This window comes from Salvelinus namaycush, chromosome 28 (genome assembly GCF_016432855.1).
Source record: "Salvelinus namaycush isolate Seneca chromosome 28, SaNama_1.0, whole genome shotgun sequence".
Classification (NCBI taxonomy): domain Eukaryota; kingdom Metazoa; phylum Chordata; class Actinopteri; order Salmoniformes; family Salmonidae; genus Salvelinus; species Salvelinus namaycush.
The window spans coordinates 8357641-8383261 of NC_052334.1; the positions used below are offsets into that span (position 1 = coordinate 8357641).

The 25621-nt window shown below is 42.0% G+C and overlaps 1 protein-coding gene across 1 annotated transcript in view; it reads left to right on the forward strand.

Moving 5' to 3' along the window:
- The first annotated feature begins 1073 nt into the window (after positions 1-1073).
- The window catches only part of LOC120023017 (otoferlin-like), a 49286-nt gene continuing 24738 nt past the window's right edge, over positions 1074-25621 (forward strand). Inside the window, exons 1-20 of the mRNA XM_038966968.1 lie at positions 1074-1134; positions 8636-8768; positions 10500-10554; positions 10659-10790; positions 10988-11050; positions 11769-11853; positions 11960-12119; positions 13818-14004; positions 14779-14965; positions 15980-16203; positions 18024-18132; positions 19991-20180; positions 20647-20767; positions 20904-21004; positions 22391-22481; positions 22686-22802; positions 23038-23190; positions 23381-23570; positions 23970-24094; positions 24273-24407. Coding sequence (XP_038822896.1) covers positions 1074-1134; positions 8636-8768; positions 10500-10554; positions 10659-10790; positions 10988-11050; positions 11769-11853; positions 11960-12119; positions 13818-14004; positions 14779-14965; positions 15980-16203; positions 18024-18132; positions 19991-20180; positions 20647-20767; positions 20904-21004; positions 22391-22481; positions 22686-22802; positions 23038-23190; positions 23381-23570; positions 23970-24094; positions 24273-24407 — 2619 coding nt within the window. The remainder of the gene's footprint in view (positions 1135-8635; positions 8769-10499; positions 10555-10658; positions 10791-10987; positions 11051-11768; positions 11854-11959; positions 12120-13817; positions 14005-14778; positions 14966-15979; positions 16204-18023; positions 18133-19990; positions 20181-20646; positions 20768-20903; positions 21005-22390; positions 22482-22685; positions 22803-23037; positions 23191-23380; positions 23571-23969; positions 24095-24272; positions 24408-25621) is intronic.

The following is a 25621-nucleotide window of genomic DNA, read 5'->3' on the forward strand; positions in this document are numbered from 1 at the left end:
TTCATCTTCTAGGACAGTAACTTAGCTTTCATCTTCTAGGACAGTAGCTTAGCTTTCATCTTCTAGGACAGTAACTTAGCTTTCATCTTCTAGGACAGTAACTTAGCTTTCATCTTCTAGGACAGTAACTTAGCTTTCATCTTCTAGGACAGTAACTTAGCTTTCATCTTCTAGGACAGTAACTTAGCTTTCATCTTCTAGGACAGTAACTTAGCTTTCATCTTCTAGGACAGTAACTTAGCTTTCATCTTCTAGGACAGTAACTTAGCTTTCAGCCTCCTTACATCCAGGGAGATGTTTCAATACTCTACATTGGTTTACTTTCTTCGTTTCCTTTCTTTCACAATCACTGATTAAGGGACTGGATAAGATCCCTCTTATATCATGCAGGATCAGTCATCATGGAGGAAAGGAATCCATCTCAATTGAGGTATCCAATTCACCTAACAGCTATCTACAACTGATTACTCATACAAAGTAAGATGTTCATAACATTAAAATTGTTTTTATTGCACTTCAGTCTGGGATGAACATTGCCAATCCAGGATGCCACATTTTTGTAAACGTTTGTTTTTCACAATAAATGGGAAATCACAATCAAGTTAAAAATGAAAAAGCAAGCGGCACATGACAACTTGTTCAACTTACAACAAGTAAAAGTCTGACTTTGCGTTGTTGTTATCATAACAGTCATACGTGCACAAACTGAGACAATGTACTCTCTGTAGCAGAGAAAAATCTCTTGTCTTTATCACTGAATATCATCACATTTAGCAAAGACCGGAGCACCTTTTTTCCCACATGGGGCATACATAACATTTCATCAGTATCCTAGGCCAGTATCATTGGGCATGATTTATATCCATTGAAAGTTTAGTCCAGGGTTTACTCCGAGAAACTGGTCCTAAATGTCTGGGACCCTACACTGTACCATTCAAGCCATTCTGGGTATAGCATGAGCCCACAGTCCTGCCGCCCTTGCCAGAACTGTGTCTATGGAGTGTTGTGTGACAGAGGTCTCACTACTTGTGGTGGAGTCTACAGTCTCATAGCCCTCGATAAGCTGGTTCATTATGGTCCTAGAGTGGCTAGAGAGCTTGGAGTCTGTGTCCGTGGTGGAGGGAGATGGAGATGGTAGGGACTCCTGATCCTGCTCTGTATTGATGTCTGTCTCTGTCTCTGTGGAAGGGGAGGGGCTGGGAGCCGTTTCTGTCCTATCAGAGGGGCTGGTGTTGCCTGGTCCTCTGGGTGTAATGGCTGTTGGAAGGAGAGGACCAAGGTGCAGCGTGGTACGTGTCCATATTTATTAAATGAACACTGAAATAACAAAAATAACAAAGATAACGACCGAAACAGTTCTGGCTGGTGCAGACACACAAAACAGAAAACAACTACCCACAAAACACAGGTGGGATGAGGCTACCTAAGTATGGTTCTCAATCAGAGACAACGATAGACAGCTGCCTCTGATTGAGAACCACACACGGCCAAACACAAAGAAATAGACAACATAGAACACCAGACATAGAATGCCCACCCCAACTCACGCCCTGACCAAACCAAAATAGAGACATAAAAAAGGAACTAAGGTCAGGGCGTGACAGTGGGCTTGACCAATCCCATCTCGCAGTCTTTGTTCCAGCCGGCCTCTGGGTGGTGGTTCAGGGGGGCTGAGCTGGAAGCAAATCAGTCACATTTTAAGTAAATTCATAAGGCGGTATTTTTGTTCAGTGTAAATGCAGGGCCGTGCACAGACCTTTCAAAGGGCGGGTGCTCAAAATGAAAGGGGACAGGTATTTCTGCCACTACACACTCACCACAAATTGTAACCAAGTCAGTTACATTGCCTCCTAAAGACATGATTGACATCGGGAAAAGAGGGTAGGCTATCAGCTGATAATTGATGTTGATGATTGATGTAAATCTGCTAGTTAGCTAGCTCAGTTATATTTTTACTGATTGTGATTTATCTTCGAATGCTCTTAAATAATAGCTTCATAATATAGCCTAATATTCATCATCTTCTAACTGATATATGGCTGGCTGGCTAGTATCTGAATATTTTTAGCTAGGGTCTATACTACCTATATTCAGTGTTTAATTTGTAAATGTGGAGGTGCAGGAACAAAAGTGAGCGCAAGATGGGATGACCTGGTAAGCTCTGAGGTGTCAATATAATAAAGCATTGCATGCATATCATCGCATTTGCATAGTGGCATAGAGCAGCAGAGTAGAGGCGCTTACAGAAGTTGCACACATGGGGAAAATGCACTGGCTCGATGTACACTCACTGGCTCGATGTACACTCACTGGCTCGATGTACACTCACTGGACTCGATGTACACTCACTGGCTCGATGTACACTCACTGGCTCGATGTACACTCACTGGCTCGATGTACACTCACTGGCTCGATGTACACTCACTGGCTCGATGTACACTCACTGGCTCGATGTACACTCACTGGCTCGATGTACACTCACTGGCTCGATGTACACTCACTGGACTCGAACGACACACTCACACAAACACACACACGCGCACGAATATTGACGCCACATACACACACATTCACATTCCTTCACACTCTTCACATACGCTGCTGCTACTCTCTGTTTATTATCTATGCATAGTCACTTTACCCCTATCTACATGTACATATTACCTCAATTACCTCGACTAACCTGTACCCCTGCACATTGACTCGGTACTAGTAACCCCTGTATATAGCCTTGTTATTGTTATTATTGTGTTACTATTTTACTTTTAGTTCATTTAGCACATTTTTCTTATTTACTTTTGAAAAGTAAATTCCACAAATTAACTTTTAACAAGGCACACCTGTTAATTGAAATGCATTCCAGGTGACTAGCTCATGAAGTTGGTTGAGAAAATGCCAAGAGTGTGCAAAGCTGTCATCAAGGCAAAGGGTGGCTACTTTGAAGAATATAAAATCTAAAATATATTTTGATTTGTTTAACACTTTTTTGGTTACTACATGATTCCATATGTGTTATTTCATAGTTTTGATGTCTTCACTATTATTCTACAATGTAGAAAATAGTAAAGAATTAAGAAAAACCCTTGAATGAGTAGGTGTGTCCAAACTTTTGACTGGTACTGTATGTTTTATACCATACATGCCCATATAAAGCATATAAGTAACATATACAATATATTGCCATATATTAGTTTTCAGAATGAAAGACTTCCATATCAGTGTATCTGCTTACACAGGAAATTGTTTCGCAGCTGGAAAGGCACAATCTACTGTATATGTGTGTTAATTTCCATCAAAGTTGTTAAGGGATATCATGTTACTACCATGAGGGAGCCTTACTAACACCAGACATTAACATTGTCCTATGACAATAGACCCTGTCTCTCTCTATCCCTCTCTCAGCCAGGTAACGTCAGAAACATGGACTCCTAATGACAATGATTCTGTCTCTCTCTGCCTTTACTAAACCAGGTAGAACCAGAGTGTTAGGATGACACAGTACAACCCACTCGTCAGATGTCATACCTACGAAGCCAATGAAGCACAAACATATCTCCAACCACCACCCGTCTACCCGACAGACAAATAAGGGCTGTGGACATGGATAAGATTGTATGGTTGGTATCAAGTCATTCTGTTATTCACCCTAGACTGCATTGGGAAAGGTGTCGTTTGTGAGGACTCAGTTGCAACCTCATACATTTCCATTGATGTAATCTATATACTCCTGGTCCTCGCTCTAACACAGCAACACACATACAGTAGTGAAGATGTTACAACCGGAACATTACTATGTCATTTTAGACCAAGTGTGGTATTTTAAATGAAAGCTTTGACATACTGTATACCTAGATTTCTACTTCTTTACCACTGACCACTGACCAAAGTACAGACCTATTTACCAAAAACCAAGTACAAAAAAAAAACTACAATACTTAAATCACACCTGTCTGTGTCTGTTTTGATATATCCTCTGTGGTGCTCTGGTGGATAAGGTTTATACACGTACTGTACGGACCAACATGTTTCATTCAAATTCTTCATGGAAGAGAAGAGGAAGCAAGAGGATGAAGAGGAAGAAAGCTGGCTGGCATCAGGAGCCTTCAATGTCAACTCCTGCAGACAACAATGTCTCCTGGCCTCCTCCTTAACCACACATTAGAGAATTAGTTACAGGTAGGTGAGTAATCTGAAGGGCTCTGCTGTGGTGGCCCTTAGTGACAGATAGGTCAGTCATCTGAAGGGCTCTGCTGTGGTGGCCCTTAGTGACAGATAGGTCAGTCATCTGAAGGGCCATGCGGGAGACAGCGGACCTGTCCCAGATGGCACCTTGTGTGGTGCCCTATATGGAGAATAGGGAGTCATTTTGGGACACAATATCAGTTCAAATCTCCTCAGCCCTTAGTCTAAGGCCTGGTACTAAATCATGTAATTAAAAGCCCATTCTCTCAACAAGGACTGGCGTGTTGATGTCACCACGGCTACCACCCAGTCACACACACCACCTGCTGATCAGAACCCTCTTCGGAGAATTAGACTAAAGACAAACTATAGAATGAAGTGACTGGATAGAGGATCTGCTGAAAGTATTTGAATGATACACAACTAATAATATAGTACTGTAATTTGTCACTTAGCAAGATGCTTGTCTCCAAGACAACCGACAGTACAGTGAGTGTATACAGTACGTGTGTATGTGATTCCTATGGGAATTGAACCCACAAACTTAGCCTGGCAAGTGCCACGCCAATGGAGCAACATAGGACAGTACTGTATACAAAGTATTAACAGTCATTATACAACAAACCTTTGGTATTAAGCTTGGTACTGTAGCTTTCAGTTGAAAGGGAGACCAGTACCATTTCGTTACATCTCATATTACACATGTATTGTAGATGCGTTCTTTGTATGCAAACCGGAATCCATTTATTTTCTCTTGATGTGGGCGATACCTTCACACAATGAGGAAGACACATGCAACACTGGGTGGAACTAAAGCCTAAATAATTGACAGACTTGTTTCGTCGGATACAGGCAACATTAGACGTACTGCATGGCTTTCAGAGTATGTGTTATTGATGAGCTGGTGAGTTGTACTTTAGTTTTCAGTGGAACATGTATTGAAGCTGCTAAAGTGTGCTTTAGCTGAGTAATCAAGGATTTTTGCTCAATGCCCATTTCATTTCTCGTGGAAGAAAGATTTAGGTAATTTCCCCCCAACAAGTCCTTGCTGTATTGTGTAGTTCGACTTTGTTTGGATTTCCACCACATTCCTACTTAGAAATGGGTGCTAGATCACTTGAAACATGTAGTCAGAAATCTTAAAATTTAAAAGTAATGTTAAACTCAGATGAATATGAGAACACGACACAGTGGTGTTTGTTCAGAATAGGGCTTGATGCCTTTTGATCCACCAAGATCATCTCCCTATTGGAGCAGTACCCCATGAATGATTTAAGGAAGATCATTCTTTCTATAGTAGTGACTGAGACGCTACGACTTTTTGTTGTGTGGCACGTAATTCTATCACAGGTCACTTTATTGATTAGCGTCCTGTTGTCTCGTACATACACACACCTGACCTCACAAATATTAACAGATGTCTTTGGTTGCCGACAAAGAAATAGCCTAATTCTGGTCATACCTTTTCTGCCAACCCAACTTTTGTCACAATTCACAAAGCTACATTGAGGTTCTTTCCCAATGTAAAGTGAGTTGAGAATTCTGAGTCAAAGACACATTTCATTAACATAATTCATACATTATCAGACAAATTGGATTCATATTATGTGCTATATATGTTTGCATATCTGAACTTTAATGTCTTATAATAAAAAAAAGTTGCAGTGACTTGGTGGAACAAGTCTTGTTGGCTAGTCTGGTTTAGCAGACTTAGTTTGCGGTGACGTCTCTCTCTCACCAACCTAGCTAGTTATAGTTGCCTGCCTGTCTCGAGTTCAACACTCATACACTATTCATTGACATATCACATCACTCCAGCCCAACTCCTGCCCTGGTCAAACCTTATTGTTTCTAGCGCAACTTTACTTTTTTGGCCTTTCAGTTTCTCCAATGTAAATGTCTGAAATGGCTATGTAGAATAACTATTTTGGAGAAAAACTCAATCACTCAGAGTTTTTTTATTTCTTTCGACAGGAACCATTAGGAGTTGGTTTGAAGAAAAGGAAAGTGTGACGTTTTCTTTAATGGTATGTATGCAAATTATTCTAGACCATTTTTTGATAGAATTCATGGAGAGCAATGCTGTTGTATATAGCATAGCCAAAGCATAGTCTAAAGCCTTATTTATATATAACATTGATTTGAATATTAAACGATGAATCCAACAGATCTCTTCTCACTGGGTTTTTCTCTCTGGTGTAAACTGTAGTTGGTTTCTTCTCTCTGGTGTAAACTGTAGTTGGCTTTTCTCTCTGGTGTAAACTGTAGTTGGTTTTTCTCTCTGGTGTAAACTGTAGTTGGCTTTTCTCTCTGGTGTAAACTGTAGTTGGCTTTTCTCTCTGGTGTAAACTGTAGTTGGCTTTTCTCTCTGGTGTAAACTGTAGTTGGCTTTTCTCTCTGGTGTAAACTGTAGTTGGCTTTTCTCTCTGGTGTAAACTGTAGTTGGCTTTTCTCTCTGGTGTAAACTGTAGTTGGCTTTTCTCTCTGGTGTAAACTGTAGTTGGCTTTTCTCTCTGGTGTAAACTGTAGTTGGTTTTTCTCTCTGGTGTAAACTGTAGTTGGTTTTTTCTCTCTGGTGTAAACTGTAGTTGGTTTTTCTCTCTGGTGTAAACTGTAGTTGGTTTTTCTCTCTGGTGTAAACTGTAGTTGGTTTTTCTCTCTGGTGTAAACTGTAGTTGGTTTTTCTCTCTGGTGTAAACTGTAGTTGGTTTTTTCTCTCTGGTGTAAACTGTAGTTGGTTTTTTCTCTCTGGTGTAAACTGTAGTTGGCTTTTCTCTCTGGTGTAAACTGTAGTTGTTTTTTTCTCTCTGGTGTAAACTGTAGTTGGCTTTTCTCTCTGGTGTAAACTGTAGTTGGTTTTTCTCTCTGTTGTAAACTGTAGTTGGCGTTTCTCTCTGGTGTAAACTGTAATTGGCTTTTCTTTGGTCATATCTATTCTGTTATTATATTGAGGAAGCTTTCGGGCTCTAGATATTCCAAGTAACCAAAAAAACTCAAGTATTACACACAGTAACAACAAAAAACACACCTACAGTGCAATTTGGGAGGAATTATTTCAGGGTTGATTTCATGATAGATCTCTGATCAGTTGGCTTTAATTTAAAGATTTAGCTTCAGGGATGAATCTTTCTGCATTGCATACTCTCAGTAGAGCTACTGTATGGTCCACAGCTTTATTCAGAATGACTTGTTTTGGGCGCTGTATGCCATTAGTTGCATACCTGTTAATTGGAATACTGTGTACATTTAACAAATTGTGAAGTAGGCCTAGATGTTATGTAGATTTTACTGGACTCCTATTAGATTACAAAATGTTGCTGCCATATGAAGCATTTAAAATGCATGGTCTCATCTCATTCAATGTTTTATAAGTACTTAGATGTTTGTGAGCAATTTCATGATGGTTTCACCAACATTTCTGAGTAGAGCTTGTTATTAATAATATCCTCAGTCATGAATAAACTGATGCTTTACATTTAGTTTTATATTGCAAGACTAATTATTGTGAGTGCTTTTTTTTCTCACAAAGCATGTGAAATGTATCCGTGGTTAATTGATGTATTAAGGTCATGGGATGTGAATTATTAAACTCCCCATCGGAGGCCAAATGAGGGTGTGGTGGTAGAATGAAAATCAGGCTACCTGCCTTAAGAAATACCCTGGACTAGGTTCAAATGACACCCTATTCACTATACAGGGCATTACATTTGACTAGGGCCCATAGGGAATAGGATACCATTTGAGACTGACAAACTCGCTCATATGCTTTGCTATGAGAGGAGACTGGTGTGTGTTCAAAATGACGCTCTATCGCCTACACAGGGCACCGGTCAGTAGTGCGCTGTACACGGACCATAAGAGCTCAAATCAATCGAATCAACAGTGTAGAATTTGTTGATTTAGTAACTCCAAAACGTAGTCTACACATCATTATACAACGGGTGGGTCTAATCCTGAATGCTGATTGGTTAAAACCGCATTCTACGCATCAATAACCTCCCATAAAATGACCCTACTTTTATTTACTTCACAGAGCAAGAAGAGGACCGTTCTGAATCATGAAGAAATCACGTGGCCATAAGTCAGACCACGGGAAAGGAGGAGGGGGTACAGACACACACACACACAAACGCACACGCACACACACGCACACACACACACCAATTGTTTCATTTAAAATAATGGAGATACGTAAAATGCTTTCATACAATCTTTGGTCCCACTAACTCTCTGATAATATGACTTAAAAAAATAGAAAAATACAGATTTAAATGTGTAACATAACCTACAATAAATTGTAAACAGTAACATTAAACATTAATACTAACAAAAATGAATACAAGAAATGAAATAAGTCACACAAACAACCTTAAAGGGTGGTTGTCGAGCTTAGCTATCGTCATCCTGTCAGGCTGTTCTGACAGGTGTGGCCTCCTTGACTGTGATTGTCCAGGCGATGAGGCTGCCATCTTGGAGACAGAGGACCTGGACTTCACGGGAGGGATGGGAGGGGGAGGGGGTCTTGACCCTGACACCATCTCCCTGGCCTCAGTCACAGCCGTCACCACTAACGTCTCCAACAAGAGGTAAGCACAGCACGCTTCTATGGTGCTTGTGGTTTGCTATTCAATTTACACATAAAATACATTTCTATGTACACTGAACAAAAATATACATGCAACAAGTTCAAAGATTTTACTGAGTTACAGTTCATATAAGGAAATCAGTCAATGGAAATTAATTCATTAGGCCCTAAACTATGGGTTTCACTTGACTGGGAATACAAATTGCACAGATACCAGAGGCGTGGATCAGAAAACCAATCTGTATCTGGTGTGACCGCCTCATGCAGCGCGACACGTCTCCTTCACATGGAGTTGATAGGGCTGTTGATTGTGTCCCACTCCTCTTCAATGGCTGTGCGAAGTTGCTGGATATTGCATGCGGGCAGTGCATTGCGCCCGGCCCGCCACAGGAGTCACTAGTGCGCGATGGGACAGGAAGATCCCTGCCGGCCAAACCCTCCCCTAATCCGGAAGACGCTGGGCCTATTGTGTGCCGCCCCATGTGTCTCCCGGTCGCGGCCGGCTGCGACAGAGCCTGGACTCCAACCAGGATCTCTAAGATCAGCTTTAATATTGCAGATAGATTGTAGCTTCTATCAATGTAATTCTCTGCATCATTTCCAATCCCCCATATATATATTTTTTTATTTAAAAAAAAAATATTTTCCTTTATTATTTTCCTGTAACCCTGTAATGGGTTACAGGAAACACCTCTACTTCCAGCTTATACACCTCTACTTCCAGCTTATACATACTATACACATTTTAAATAGTATAAGCTACATGGACAATACCAAAACAAATAATTTTATGATTCTGTCTCTTCGCCGCAAAATCTGCAGAGCAGGGATGGTTGTATCCCAGGCTGATTTTTTTTCTTGAGTGGATGGTTGGGGGGACCGGAACATAATTACAAATCATTTGTCGACTGTAAATTGACCGCAAACAGATATATTATTTGACTAAGACAAACCTTACTTACGATCACGTGTCTCTCTATTATGCGTGGGAATACTTGGGAACAGATTTCTAATGAAAATCATGGAGCTGATTTCCTGGTGTTTTTAGTATTTTATTTTAAAACATTCGGTGCGAAGGACAGCAGTTGGGGAACCCTGACATACAGCGTGTCTGCCATCTGCACGGTACAGTTGAAACCTGGATTCATCCATGAAGAGCACACTTCTCCAGTGTGCCAGTGGCCATGGAAGGTGAGCATTCGCCCACTGAAGACGATGCCAAACTGCAGTCAGGTCAAGACCCCGGTGAGGACGACAAACATCTGTGGCAATGTATTGTGTGACAAAACTGCACATTTTAGAGTGGCCTTTTATTATCCCCAGCACAAGGTGCACTTGCGTAATGATCATGCTGTTTAATCAGCTTCTTGATCTGCCACACCTGTCAGGTGAATGGATTATCTTGGCAGAGGAGAAATACTCACTAACAGGGATGTAAAGAAATTTGTGCAAAACAATTGAGATAAGTAAGCTTTTTGTGAGTATGGAACATTTCTGGGATATTTTATTTCAGCTTATGAAATATGGAACCAAAACTTTACATGTTGTGTTCATATTTTTGTTCAGTGAAGTAAGATAACATAGAAGCAAACTCTGAGTGTTGGGTTGAAGACAGGTGTTTCAATGACATTGTTTACCATGTAGTATCCTGTAGTTTTACAGAATTCTGAAATGAAAGTCTGCATTGATTTAATCACACTAAAACATATTTCTAACATGTGTCTAACGTCAGATCAAAACCAGACATTAAGATGGAACCTAGTGCCGGGAGACCAGTGGATTACCAAGTAAATTAAACTATACAGTATGCTCATTGAATCAAGGAATAATCTGAATTTAACATATTGTTGTACTCCAGAGTGTCTGACCCATGATAACCCTATTTCACCAGGTTAGTGTTACCATCGTAGAAGCCAGACAGCTAGTAGGGCTGAACATGGACCCAGTGGTCTGTGTGGAGATCGGAGACGATAAGAAGTACACTCAGATGAAGGAGTCGACAAACTGCCCATACTACAATGAGGTAACCAACCTGCTCTGGAATGATGATGCGGAGGAGGTTGATGATGAGGGTGATGATGATGATGAGTGTGATGATGATTATAACAAGGTCTACAGCATTGTAATTGAATATCTAGTAATTTTTCAATAAAGCTACACATTTTAACAGCAAACTTCATTACCCTCTTGCATTTATTTTGTCTCACATTTCTCTTTTAGTATTTTGTCTTTGACTTCCACGTCCCATCGGATGTTATGTTTGACAAGATCCTGAAGCTGTCGGTGAGTAGCTCTACCACCATACAAACAAACAAACAGCTGCTCTATAATTCCCCTCCCTATCTAGATGAATGGGGAGCCATGGGAATCGCTGTGTCTATTATTCATACGGTCTATTATTCCCCTCCCTATCTAGATGAATGGGGAGCCATGGGAATCGCTGTCTATTATTCATACGGTCTATTATTCCCCTCCCTATCTAGATGAATGGGGAGCCATGGGAATCGCTGTCTATTATTCATACAGTCTTTAATTCCCCTCTCTATCTAGATGAATGGAGAGCCATGGGAATTGCTGTGTCTATTATTCATACGGTCTATAATTCCCCTCCCTATCTAGATGAATGGGGAGCCATGGGAATCGCTGTCTATTATTCATACGGTCTATTATTCCCCTCCCTATCTAGATGAATGGGGAGCCATGGGAATCGCTGTCTATTATTCATACAGTCTTTAATTCCCCTCTCTATCTAGATGAATGGAGAGCCATGGGAATTGCTGTGTCTATTATTCATACGGTCTATAATTCCCCTCCCTATCTAGATGAATGGGGAGCCATGGGAATCGCTGTCTATTATTCATACGGTCTATTATTCCCCTCCCTATCTAGATGAATGGGGAGCCATGGGAATCGCTGTCTATTATTCATACAGTCTTTCATAATAGTCAACTCAGGTCACATGTTACTGAAGCACATTGCAATCTGCTTATCCATCCCTCAGGTCATCCACTCCAAGAACCTGCTGCGTAGTGGCACCCTGGTTGGCTCCTTCAAACTGGACATAGGCACCGTCTACTCACAGCCAGGTCAGGGAGAAACATAGTAGCTACTAGTGACTCATCTATGGTTCTGGTGCTGACCGCTTTTCATATTCATGTTGATGTTTTATTTTATTTAAAAAATGTTCAACAGAACACCAGTTTTTCCACAAATGGGCCCTTCTCTCTGACCCTGATGACATCACTGCCGGGTGCAAAGGTTACATTAAATGTGACATCGCCGTTGTGGGGAAAGGAGACAACATCAAGACTCCCCACAAGGCCACAGAAACCGATGAAGATGACATAGAAGGGTAAACAATGACCAACATATTACTGGGGATATGAGTGAACCCTAACCTACATATTACTGGGGATATGAGTGAACCCTAACCTACATATTACTGGGGATATGAATGAACCCTAACCTACATATTACTGGGGATATGAATGAACCCTAACCTACATATTACTGGGGATATGAGTGAACCCTAACCTACATATTACTGGGGATATGAATGAACCCTAACCTACATATTACTGGGGATATGAGTGAACCCTAACCTACATATTACTGGGGATATGAGTGAACCCTAACCTACATATTACTGGGGATATGAATGAACCCTAACCTACATATTACTGGGGATATGAGTGAACCCTAACCTACATATTACTGGGGATATGAATGAACCCTAACCTACATATAACTGGGGATATGAATGAACCCTAACCTACATATTACTGGGGATATGAATGAACCCTAACCTACATATTACTGGGGATATGAATGAACCCTAACCTACATATTACTGGGGATATGAGTGAACCCTAACCTACATATTACTGGGGATATGAATGAACCCTAACCTACATATTACTGGGGATATGAATGAACCCTAACCTACATATTACTGGGGATATGAATGAACCCTAACCTACATATTACTGGGGATATGAATTAACCCTAACCTACATATTACTGGGGATATGAATGAACCCTAACCTACATATTACTGGGGATATGAATGAACCCTAACCTACATATTACTGGGGATATGAATGAACCCTAACCTACATATTACTGGGGATATGAGTGAACCCTAACCTACATATTACTGGGATATGAATGAACCCTAACCAACATATTACTGGGATATGAATGAACCCTAACCTACATATTACTGGGGATATGAATGAACCCTAACCTACATATTACTGGGGATATGAATGAACCCTAACCTACATATTACTGGGGATATGAGTGAACCCTAACCTACATATTACTGGGGATATGAGTGAACCCTAACCTACATATTACTGGGGATATGAGTGAACCCTAACCTACATATTACTGGGGATATGAATGAACCCTAACCTACATATTACTGGGGATATGAATGAACCCTAACCTACATATTACTGGGGATATGAATTAACCCTAACCTACATATTACTGGGGATATGAATGAACCCTAACCTACATATTACTGGGGATATGAATGAACCCTAACCTACATATTACTGGGGATATGAATGAACCCTAACCTACATATTACTGGGGATATGAATGAACCCTAACCTACATATTACTGGGATATGAATGAACCCTAACCTACATATTACTGGGGATATGAATGAACCCTAACCTACATATTACTGGGGATATGAATGAACCCTAACCTACATATTACTGGGGATATGAGTGAACCCTAACCTACATATAACTGGGGATATGAATGAGAAAAGTACTCAATGTAGGAGTAAATTACCCAACAAAATGTTACCTAGGGTCCCCAAGAGGCTGACTGCATGTGTGGGTATGGATGTGGGTACACAGACCCGCAAACCACTGCGGCCCCTCACCCCCATCAAAGTTGCCCCTCCCTGCTCTAAAGAGCCCTGTGAAAGATCTCCCATCTCACAATTCTTGCTTACTTTCTATTGCTGTTTTAGTCATAGAGATAAAATACAGTGTGTTACAAGTGTTCTCTTTGATTCTGTGGTTTCAGTAACCTGCTGTTACCTGAGGGGGTTCCCGCGGAGCGCCAGTGGGCTCGCTACTATGTGAAGATCTATCGAGCTGAGGGCCTTCCCAAGATGAACACCAGCATCATGGCTAATGTCAAGAAGGCTTTTATAGGGGAGAACAAGGACCTTGTGGACCCTTATGTACAAATACTGTTCGCTGGCCAGAGGGTAAGTTAAACTATGTTATGTTATTCTGTGTTACGTTAAAGTATGTTATGTTATTCTGTGTTACGTTAAACTATGTTATGTTATTCTGTGTTACGTTAAAGTATGTTATGTTATTCTGTGTTACGTTAAACTATGTTATGTTATTCTGTGTTACGTTAAAGTATGTTATGTTATTCTGTGTTACGTTAAAGTATGTTATGTTATTCTGTGTTACGTTAAAGTATGTTATGTTATTTGTATTTATTAAGGATCACCATTAGCTCTCCTGGGGTCCAGCAATATTAAGGCAGTTATATACAACAACAAAAAATATGACATGACATTACATTTCAATACACTTTTCACAACACATTGTGTGCCCTCAGGCCACTACTCTACTACCACATATCTACAATACAAAATCCATGTGTATGTGTGTGTTATCATGTGTATGCGTGTGTCTGTTAAACTATGTTATGCTATTCTATGTTATGCTATTCTATGTTATGTTACGCTATGTTATGTTACGCTATGTTATGTTATTCAATGCTACGCAATGTTATGCTACGCTATGTTATGCTATGTTATGCTACGCTATGTTATGTTATGTTACGCTATGTTATGTTAAACTGTTATGCTACGCTATGTTATGCTACGCTATGTTATGCTACACTATGTTATGTTTAACTATGTTATGCTACGCAATGTTATGTTAAACTATCTAATGCTACAGCATGTTATGCTATGCTATGTTATGCTATTCCCCTCCCTATCTTGACTGCTTTGTGATCCCAGGGGAAAACATCTATCCAGAAGAGCAGCTACGAGCCCATCTGGAACGAGCAGATCGTCTTCACTGAGATGTTTCCACCGCTCTGCAAACGCATGAAGGTCCAGATCCGAGACTCAGACAAAGTGAATGACGTGGCCCTCGGAACACACTTCATTGACCTTAGAAAGATCGCCAATGATGGAGACAAAGGTGCTTCAGTGGAGACATGTTTCCCTTAATTCAGAAGATATTGTGTATTGTGTTTCTTTCTTTTCGTTTCTTTTTTCTGTGTTTCATTTTTTATGTATTTGGTGTTTGTATTAAGCAGGGCTCTCCCAGCCTGCTCCTGGAGAGTTACCATACTGTAGGTTTTCACTCCAACCCTGTTCCTGGAGAGCTACCCTCCTGTAGGTTTTCACTCCAACCCTGTTCCTGGAGAGCTACCCTCCTGTAGGTTTTCACTCCAACCCTGTTCCTGGAGAGCTACCCTCCTGTAGGTTTTCACTCCAACCCTGTTCCTGGAGAGCTAACCTCCTGTAGGTTTTCACTCCAACCCTGTTCCTGGAGAGCTACCCTCCTGTAGGTTTTCACTCCAACCCTGTTCCTGGAAAACTACCCTCCTGTAGGTTTTCACTCCAACCCTGTTCCTGGAGAGCTACCCTCCTGTAGGTTTTCACTCCAACCCTGTTCCTGGAGAGCTACCCTCCTGTAGGTTTTCACTCCAACCCTGTTCCTGGAGAGCTACCCTCCTGTAGGTTTTCACTCCAACCCTGTTCCTGGAGAGCTACCATCCTGTAGGTTTTCACTCCAACCCTGTTCCTGGAGAGCTACCCTCCTGTAGGTTTTCACTCCAACCCTGTTCCTGGAGAGAAACCATCCTGTAGGTTTTCACTCCAACTCCAGTTGTATCTCTTAAATCAACTCACAACCAGCTAATTATTAGATGTGATAGATTAGAGACGGAGTGAAAACCTACCGGAGGGTAGCTCTCCAGGAACAGGGTTGGAGAACCCTGGTATAGAGTAAAGTAAACTGTAATGGGTGCCAAGTCCCAGCTGGACCAATTTGGGGAAGTGTTACCTCATGAAAAGTCTGACCAAGTGTAAATGACCGAGAAATGGGTTTTGCCAGTGTATGGTCCGGAGTTGGCTGTCTTAGCGCTCCAATCTCCAAAAGCACTTGCCAAGTAGCCATTCTCTTAACAACCATACTCTTCTCTGCCAGGCTTCCTTCCCACCCTGGGTCCGGCCTGGGTAAACATGTATGGCTCCACCCGTAGCTACACCATCATGGACGAGCACCAGGACCTGAACGAGGGTCTGGGGGAGGGGGTGTCCTTCAGGGCCCGTCTGCTGGTCAGCCTGTGTGTGGAGATCCTGGACACCTCCTCTCCAGAGGTTATGAGCTCCACAGAGGTCAAGGTGGAGGGGGTGCCCAAAATCTCAGAGGTGGGTCTCTCATACACACACACACACACACACACACACACACACACACACACACACACACACACACACACACACACACACACACACACACACACACACACACACACACACACACACACAGTCTCTATCTCTCATTGTCTCTTGCTTTGCCTCTTTCTCTCTCTCTCTCTCTCTGTCTCCTGTCTCTCTCAGTCTCTCAGTCTCTCAGTCTCTCAGTCTCTCAGTCTCTCAGTCTCTCAGTCTCTCAGTCTCTCAGTCTCTCAGTCTCTCAGTCTCTCAGTCTCTCAGTCTCTCTGTCTCTCTGTCTCTCTGTCTCTCTGTCTCTCTGTCTCTCTGTCTCTCTGTCTCTCAGTCTCTCAGTCTCTCAGTCTCTCAGTCTCTCTGTCTCTCTGTCTCTCTGTCTCTCTGTCTCTCTGTCTCTCTGTCTCTCTGTCTCTCTGTCTCTGTGTCTCTGTGTCTCTGTGTCTCTGTGTCTCTGTGTCTCTGTCTCCTGTCTCCTGTCTCTCTCAGTCTCTCAGTCTCTCAGTCTCTCTGTGTCTCTGTGTGAGTGTCTTTATCTATCTCTCTCTCACACTCTCTTTCTGTCTTTCTTTCTTTCTTCCTTGGGTGAGTGCTCAAGCAGACAAACCCTCCTACGGTGACTCACACCTCACAACAACAGGTTATCACGGTGCAACCTGACTAAATTATTCATCATCTTTATTTAGCTGATCTCTGACGCTACATTATTAACTGACTGTTTCCATTAATACAGGTCTTTTATGTGTTCAGACAATGTAAGTCACAGAGCCGATCGAGTGAGGGACCGTCTATGTAACCATTACAGGTCTTTGCCAGAGTCCTGGAACAGAACTCTGCATGCACCATATTTCCATACTCATTATGGAAATACTCACCATACTCTCATATATTTTCATACATCATACACCATATTGTACACATTACAGTATTCTCAAGCCATACACTATATATACAAAAGTATGTGGACACCCCTTCAAATTAGATGATTCGGTCATTTCATCCACACCCGTTGCTGACACGTGTATAAAATCGAGCAGAAGCCATGCAATCTCCATAGACAAACATTAGTAGTAAATGGCCTTACTGAAGAGCTCAGTGACTTTCAACGTGGCACAGTCATAGGATGCCACCTTTCCAACAAGTCAGTTGATCAAATTTCACATTTCACAAATTTCAAATTTCACAAATTTCACATCAGCTGCCCCGGAAAAGCCTAAGAACACCATGCACTATGCCAAGTGTCAGCTGGTGTGGTGTAAAGCTCGCCACCATTGGACTCTGGAGCAGTAGAAACACAGTCTGGAGTGATGAATCACACTTCACCATTTATTTTTTTAATCAAACCTTTATTTAACTAGGCAAGTCAGTTAAGAACAAATTCTTATTTACAATGACAGCTTAGGACCAGTGGGTTAACTGCCTTGTTCAGGGGCAGAACAACAGGTTTTTACCTTGCCAGCTCAGGGATTTGATCTAGCAACCTTTCAGTTACTGGCCCAACACTCTAACCACTAGGCTACCTGTCACCCCGACTGAGGAATCTGGGCTTGGTGGGTGCCAAGAGAACGTTACCAGTCACAATGCATAGTGTCAACTGTAAAGTTTGAAAGAGGAATAATGATTTTTAAATGAGATGGTCGATGAGCAGGTGTCCACATTATTTTGTTCATGTAATGTATGACAGTTTGCATATTAATATTTGTGTCTCCATCCCTCCAGAATGCCACTGTGAAAGTGGGGGGGGATTATTCCTGTTATAATGTATTTCCATGTTAATGTTTGTGTCTCTCTCCATCCAGAGCGCCACAGGGAAAGTGGAGGAGTTCTTCCTCTTCGGGGCGTTCCTGGAGGCCACCATGATTGACAGGAAGATCGGGGACAAACCAATCTGCTTCGAGGTTACAATAGGTTTGTAGCTTCAATAGCTCAGCCAATGAGCCAACATGACATCATCCTTTATGAGGAAATAGCAAGCATTTTTGAAACGGTCTGTTTGAGGTGGGGTTTTTGAAGTGTTTTAGGATGTGTCAACATTATTTAGGTATGAGTTAATAGAATATAAACTTTTAAAAGTGAGATTTACGCTGGACAGTTACTGTAAAACTAGTCCTGGGTTGTTAATCTAGGAATAGCCTCAATCCATACCTAAGAAACCATCCCTCAATGAAGATTCTCCATTGACAATTATTTTTTATCCATTACTAGGCTCAATCTGGGTTCGGGTAACCAACCTTTGATTTACACTACCGTTCAAAAGTTTGGGGTGACTTAGAAATGTCCTTGTTTCTGAAAGAAAAGCCAATTTTTTGTCCATTAAAATAACATCAAATTGATCAGAAATACAGTGTAGAGCCTCCCGGGTGGCGCAGTGGTCTAGGGCACTGCATCGCAGCGCTAGCTGTGCCACCAGAGACTCTGGGTTCTCGCCCAGGCTCTGTCGCAGCCGGCCGCGACCGGGAGGTCCGTGGGGCGACACACAGTTGTCCGGGTTTGGCCGGTAGGGATATCCTTGTCTCATTGCGCACCAGCGTCTCCTGTGGCCGGGCGCAGTGCACGGTGTTTCCTCCGACACATTGGTGCAGCTGGCTTCCGGGTTGGATGTGCGCTGTGTTAAGAAGCAGTGCGGCTTGGTCGGGTTGTGTTTCGGAGGAATCATGGCTTTCGACCTTCATCTCTCCCGAGCCCGTACGGGAGTTGTAGCGATGAGACAAGATAGTAACTACTAACAATTGGATACCACGAAAAAGGGGGTAAAAATACAAATTTAAAAAATACAGTGTTAATGTTGTAAATGACTATTGTAGCTGGAAACGGCTGATTTTTAATGTAATATCTACATAGGTGTACAGAGGCCCATTATCAGCAACCATCACTCCTGTGTTCCAATGGCATGTTGTGTTAGCTAATCCAAGTTTATAATTTTAAAAGGCTAATTGATCATTAGAAAACCCTTTTGCAATTATGTTAGCACAGCTGAAAACTGTTGTTCTGATTAAAGAAACAATAAAACTGGCTTTCTTTAGACTAGTTGAGTATCTGGAGCATCAGCATTTGTGGGTTCGATTACAGGCTGAAAATGGCCAGAAGCAAAGACCTTCTGAAACTCAGTCTATTCTAGTTCTGAGAAATGAAGGCTATTCCATGCGAGAAATTGCCAAGAAACTGAAGATCTCATACAACACTGTGTACAACTCCCTTCACAGAACAGCACAAACTGTCTCTAACCAGAAGAGAAAGAGGAGTGGGAGGCCCCGGTGCACAACTGAGCAAGGGGACAAGTACATTAGAGTGTCTAGTTTGAGAAACAGACGCCTCACAAGTCCTCAACTGGCAGCTTCATTAAATAGAACCCGCAAAACACCAGTCTCAAGGTCAACAGTGAAGAGGCGACTCCGGGATGCTGGCCTTCTAGGCAGAAGCTTGTAATCGAACCCACAAATGCTAATGCTCCAGATACTCAACTAGTCTAAAGAATGCCAGTTTTATTGCTTCTTTAATCAGAACAACAGTTTTCAGCTGTGCTAACAAAATTGCTGATAATAGGCCTCTGTACGTCTTTGTAGATATTCCATTAAAAATCATCCGTTTCCTGCTACAATAGTCATTTACAACATTAACAACGTCTACACTGTATATCTGATCAATTTGATGATATTGTAACGGACAAAAAATGTGCTTTTCTTTCAAAAACAAGGACATTTCTAAGTGACCCCAAACTTTTGAACAGTGTATATCGCCATATTTTAAACTTTCGTCTTTTAACCAGGTAACTATGGGAGTGAGATTGATGGTGTGACCAAACTCAAGTCGAGTAGCGGGAAGAAGAGTGGGGGAGACGGAGATGAAGAGGAGACAGAGCTGATCCATGGATCTAGTGATGAAGAGGAGGGAGATGATGACAATGACCTGGTCTCAGTGTCCACCACCCCGCCGATGAAACCAGTCATCACCGACAGGTCAGATCCCAACAGACACATGAGATAATGACCTGGTCTCAGTGTCCACCATCCCGCCCATGAAACCAGTCATCACCGACAGATCAGATCTAGAGTTGTAAAATTCTGGGAACTTTCAATAACTTCCCTGGTTTTCCAGAAATCCTGGTTGGAGGATTCCGGATTTCCTGCTTATTCCCTCCTGATTCAGGGGATCCTCCAACCGGGATTTTGGGAAAACTAGTGAATTTATTCAAGTTCCTAGAATTTTGCAACCCTAGTCAAATCCCAACAGATTCATTAGCAGAGTACCCCAGCATGCCAAGCTGGTTGAAAGGAAGTTATTTCTGGTTGTGAACTAGATCTAATGACAATCCTTTCAGATAGTTTTCCTGCCGGGATTGTTGTTTTCTGTTCTCTGCAACTAGATCGTAAGTCTCTCTAGGTCAGGTTTCATTCTCTCTTTTTGTGCATCTCAAACCTTCAGAAACTACTTCCATCTGCCTTACTTTGAGAGGAAGCCGTGTATTTACATCAAGAGCTGGTGGCAGGACCAGAGAAGAAGACTGTACAATGCCAACCTTATAGACAACATTGCCGATAAACTGGTGGGTCAATCAATCACTGTTACCCAATTTAAATGTGTTAGAATGACATTAGTAAAACTTAATAAATAGTACCATTACAAACATTCTTAAAACATTAGAGTAATGTTATATCATGTCTATAACACTGTGTCAACAGGAGGAGGGTCTGAACGATGTTCAGGAGGTCATTAAGACAGAGAAGGCATATCCTGAACGCAGACTGAGAGGGGTCTTGGAGGATCTCAGCAATGGATGCAGGTCTCTACTGACCTTTTAACCCTACTGAGATCTACTGGCTCTATACTGATTACACTACTGAGTCCTACTGGCTCTATACTGATAACCCTACTGAGTCCTACTGGCTCTATACTGATAGCCCTAATGAGTCCTACTACTGGCTCTATACTGATAACCCTACTGAGTCCTACTACTGGCTCTATACTGATAACACTACTGAGTCCTACTGGCTCTATACTGATAACACTACTGAGTCCTACTGGCTCTATACTGATAACACTACTGAGTCCTACTGGCTCTATACTGATAACCCTACTGAGTCCTACTGGCTCTATACTGATAACACTACTGAGTCCTACTGGCTCTATACTGATAACACTACTGAGTCCTACTGGCTCTATACTGATAGCCCTACTGAGTCCTACTGGCTCTATACTGATAGCTCTACTGAGTCCTACTGGCTCTATACTGATAACCCTACTGAGTCCTACTGGCTCTATACTGATAACCCTACTGAGTCCTACTGGCTCTATACTGATAGCCCTACTGAGTCCTACTGGCTCTATACTGATAACCCTACTGAGTCCTACTGGCTCTATACTGATAGCCCTACTGAGTACTACTGGCTCTATACTGATAACCCTACTGAGTCCTACTGGCTCTATACTGATAGCCCTACTGAGTCCTACTGGCTCTATACTGATAGCCCTACTGAGTACTACTGGCTCTATACTGATAGCCCTACTGAGTCCTACTGGCTCTATACTGATAGCCCTACTGAGTACTACTGGCTCTATACTGATAGCCCTACTGAGTCCTACTGGCTCTATACTGATAACACTACTGAGTCCTACTGGCTCTATACTGATAGCCCTACTGAGTACTACTGGCTCTATACTGATAACCCTACTGAGTCCTACTGGCTCTATACTGATAGCCCTACTGAGTCCTACTGGCTCTATACTGATAGCCCTACTGAGTACTACTGGCTCTATACTGATAACCCTACTGAGTCCTACTGGCTCTATACTGATAGCCCTACTGAGTACTACTGGCTCTATACTGATAGCCCTACTGAGTCCTACTGGCTCTATACTGATAGCCCTACTGAGTACTACTGGCTCTATACTGATAACCCTACTGAGTCCTACTGGCTCTATACTGATAACCCTACTGAGTCCTACTGGCTCTATACTGATAACCCTACTGAGTCCTACTGGCTCTATACTGACCCTTTATCACTACTGATTACTACTACTGGCTCTGTATAGTCTTACTCAATTCCTTGTTTTTTAGGAGGACATTGTCTGTATCCAGTAAGCCCTGGTCAAAAGTAGTGCACTATATAGGGTTTAGGGTGCCATTTGGTACACTACCATTGACTGACATTTCATTATTTTTTTTCAGTCAATTTCTCACTCTGGCTAACAAGGACCAGAACCAGACTGGGAGGACCAAGCTGGACAAAGAGAGACTCAAGTCCTGCATGAGGGAACTGGTACGGCACACATGATCCATGATTGTAATGTTTCTATATATGATTCTCTGTCACATATTACACCTAGTCCTGGACTAAAAAAGCTATTTCTACTGAGTCTGATTTTTAGTCCAAGACTGGGATTGATCTGTGTCCAGGAACCAGGCCATTCATGTGGCGTGTCGGTGGTAAAAAGTGTACTTGTCTCATTGTGTTTGCTTTTAGGAGAACTTAGGTCAGCAGGCTAAGACCATCAGGACACAGGTGAAGAAGAACACAGTGAGGGATAAGATCAAGCTGGTGCAGAACTTTCTCCACAAGCTCAGGTTCCTAGCTGACGAGGTAAGTCAGGAAGGAGTGTATATACGATACGTATACAGTAGTTAATCAATCTAAAACTATTGATAACATTCCAGATGTCTTTGTTCTTCTTTCTTTTCCTTTATATTGTGTATATTTGTTGAATGGTTGTTATTGTTGTTTTTACCCTGATTGCACTATACATTTCCCAATTGGGACAGTAAATATATTTGAGATTGATTGATTGGTTGATTGACTGACTGATGTGTAATTGCAGCCGCAGCACAGCATCCCTGACATCTACATCTGGATGATGAGTAATAACAAGCGAATCGCCTATGCCCGTGTCCCCTCCAAAGACATCCTGTACTCCGGGGTGGACGAGGAGACTGGGAAGGACTGTGGCAAAGTCAAAACCATCTTCCTTAAGGTCTTTGAATAGTTAGACTACATCCAAAACCAAACGCCTATTTCCTCTTCCAGTGTGTGTTTATTGATTTAGTTTGAAATCCCCTAAAAGTAATAATTACAGCCATTTCCATTTCAGTTGTCACTTGTTCTGAACCACTGCTGCTGTTTCCATCTGATTTCTATTCATGTGTTTGCTTCATGGTGCCCAGCTGCCTGGCAAGAAGGGCTTTGGGGCAGCTGGCTGGACAGTGCAGGCTAAGACAGAGATCTACCTGTGGCTGGGTCTGAACCGTCAGAGGAAAGACTTCCTGTCTGGTCTGCCCAACGGCTTCGAGGAGAACAAGATGCTGAAAGGACCTGGCTCGCAGTCTGCTCCTCCCATCAGCCTCACATACATGAGTAAGAGGGACTGAGAGACAGATGGCGTCCGATTCACCACATATATCACTATGCATATGGGAAACTAGAGAATCCCATTGATTGCATTAACAGCGGTCTAGACACATGAGTAAGGGAGACGGTGATGTCCCATGCATGTGCCAAACATATCCACATATAACATAGAAATAGAGTGATTAGAAAGGACAGATACCTCAGACTTACCCTGGTGGTCTCTGATCGGTCTGTGCTTTATAGCAAACTCCCCTATGGTGGTTGTCATCCCTGATGTTCCTCAGGGAGCGTTGACTTGAATGGGAATGTATTTTTTAGTAGTTCAAATTCTATTCACATATTGTATCACTACAAATACGGGAAGCTAGAGAATCCCATTGATAAATGTCCCCCCCTCCTCCACAGTGAAGCAGATCTTCCAGCTGAGGGTCCATATGTACCAGGCTCGCAGCCTGTTTGCAGCAGACAGCAGTGGCCTCTCTGACCCCTTCGCCAGGGTCTTCTTCTCCACACACAGCCAGGTCACAGAGGTAGGACAACTAGATGTTTGTTTTGTTTATTCGTTTAAAAAAATACAGTGATTGCACAAATATAACTTTCTATCATATTTAAAATAATTTAAGTATAAGAACAACAGAATGGTAAACGAGAGTAACAAGATGGTGTATGAATGAATGAATAAATGAATGATTGTCACTATCCGCCCAGGTGTTGAATGAGACACTGTGTCCCACCTGGGACCAGCTGATGGTGTTCGACAACGTAGAACTGTTCGGAGAGGTCGGCGAACTCAGGGACGACCCTCCTATAATCGTCATAGAAATCTATGACCAGGACACGGTGGTAAGCACGATGCCTGGTCAGAACACAGACCCCGTCTTTCCTTGCTGCTCCAGTCCTCTAAGTAACATAAATGACATGTCATTCAAATGAGTCTCTGCATTTGAATGAGATGGTGTAGATACAGTAGTAGGTGCTTTGTTAGCATCATTGTCAAGTAATGTTGCAACTTATATCTTTATCTGATTTTACAGAATTTATATGAATTATATTTGAAAGAATGTATATGTTTACTCAACTGATGATCTGATATCTATTCCTGAACATAAACACCATTGTTTTGGATGACCGTGGCTCGGGATAAGTAGAGTGTGAATTGAATTCTGATTGAAGTCTGGAAGTAGTGGATGAGAGCATTATGCCCCGAGGCAGGGCTCTCCTAGCCTCGTACGAACCATGCTGATCTCTCGAGCTTACGAGATCTTACGAGATCTGATCAGGATAATTCGTACGAGGCTAGTGCTCTCCAACCCTGTTCCTGGAGAGCTACTCTCATGTAGGTTTTTGCTCCAATTCTAACTAACCTGATATGGATTCAGCTTATCAACTAGATAATTATTAGAATCAGGTGTGCTTGATTAGGGTTGGAGCGAAAACATACAGGACGTTAGCTCTCCAGGAACAGGTTTGTAGAGCCTTGGACCAAGGCATGCAAGAGGTATAAGATCTAACTGGAAAGACACATTCACTGGACATCAGCCTTACCCCTCTTGCATTCCTTCAATGGAAGCTTTTTGCTTATGCGGTACAGTGGTTATGTTTGAGTGTCGTTTCCATCATTTTTTTTAGCCTGGTCCCAGATCATTTCTGAAGTGTGTGCGTATAGCTAACTCCTAAAGTCAAGTTGGCAAAACTGTACAAACAGATCTGGAACCAGGCTAGTTGATGTTCATTGTTCTGTCGTATCATCTTGAGCTTTGAAGCATGTGCATTGTCAAGTCATGCCTCTTTGTTGGGTAAGCTAATACCATACTTAACCTATTGGTGAATGATGTGGCATGAACACCCTCTATTGTATTCATGCTACTGTTTTTTAAATATCAAATTGTTCTATTAAAACGCTTGTAATGTGAACACCAGCCAATTTCCTCGGATTGTAGATAGTACAGTATTTCAAAGAGACCATTCTTTCAAATATTTAAACCTTAATTCATAATTGTGGACATGGTGTGGTCCTTGATTTATCAAAGCAGGTTCAGGATTATATTTTGATTGTC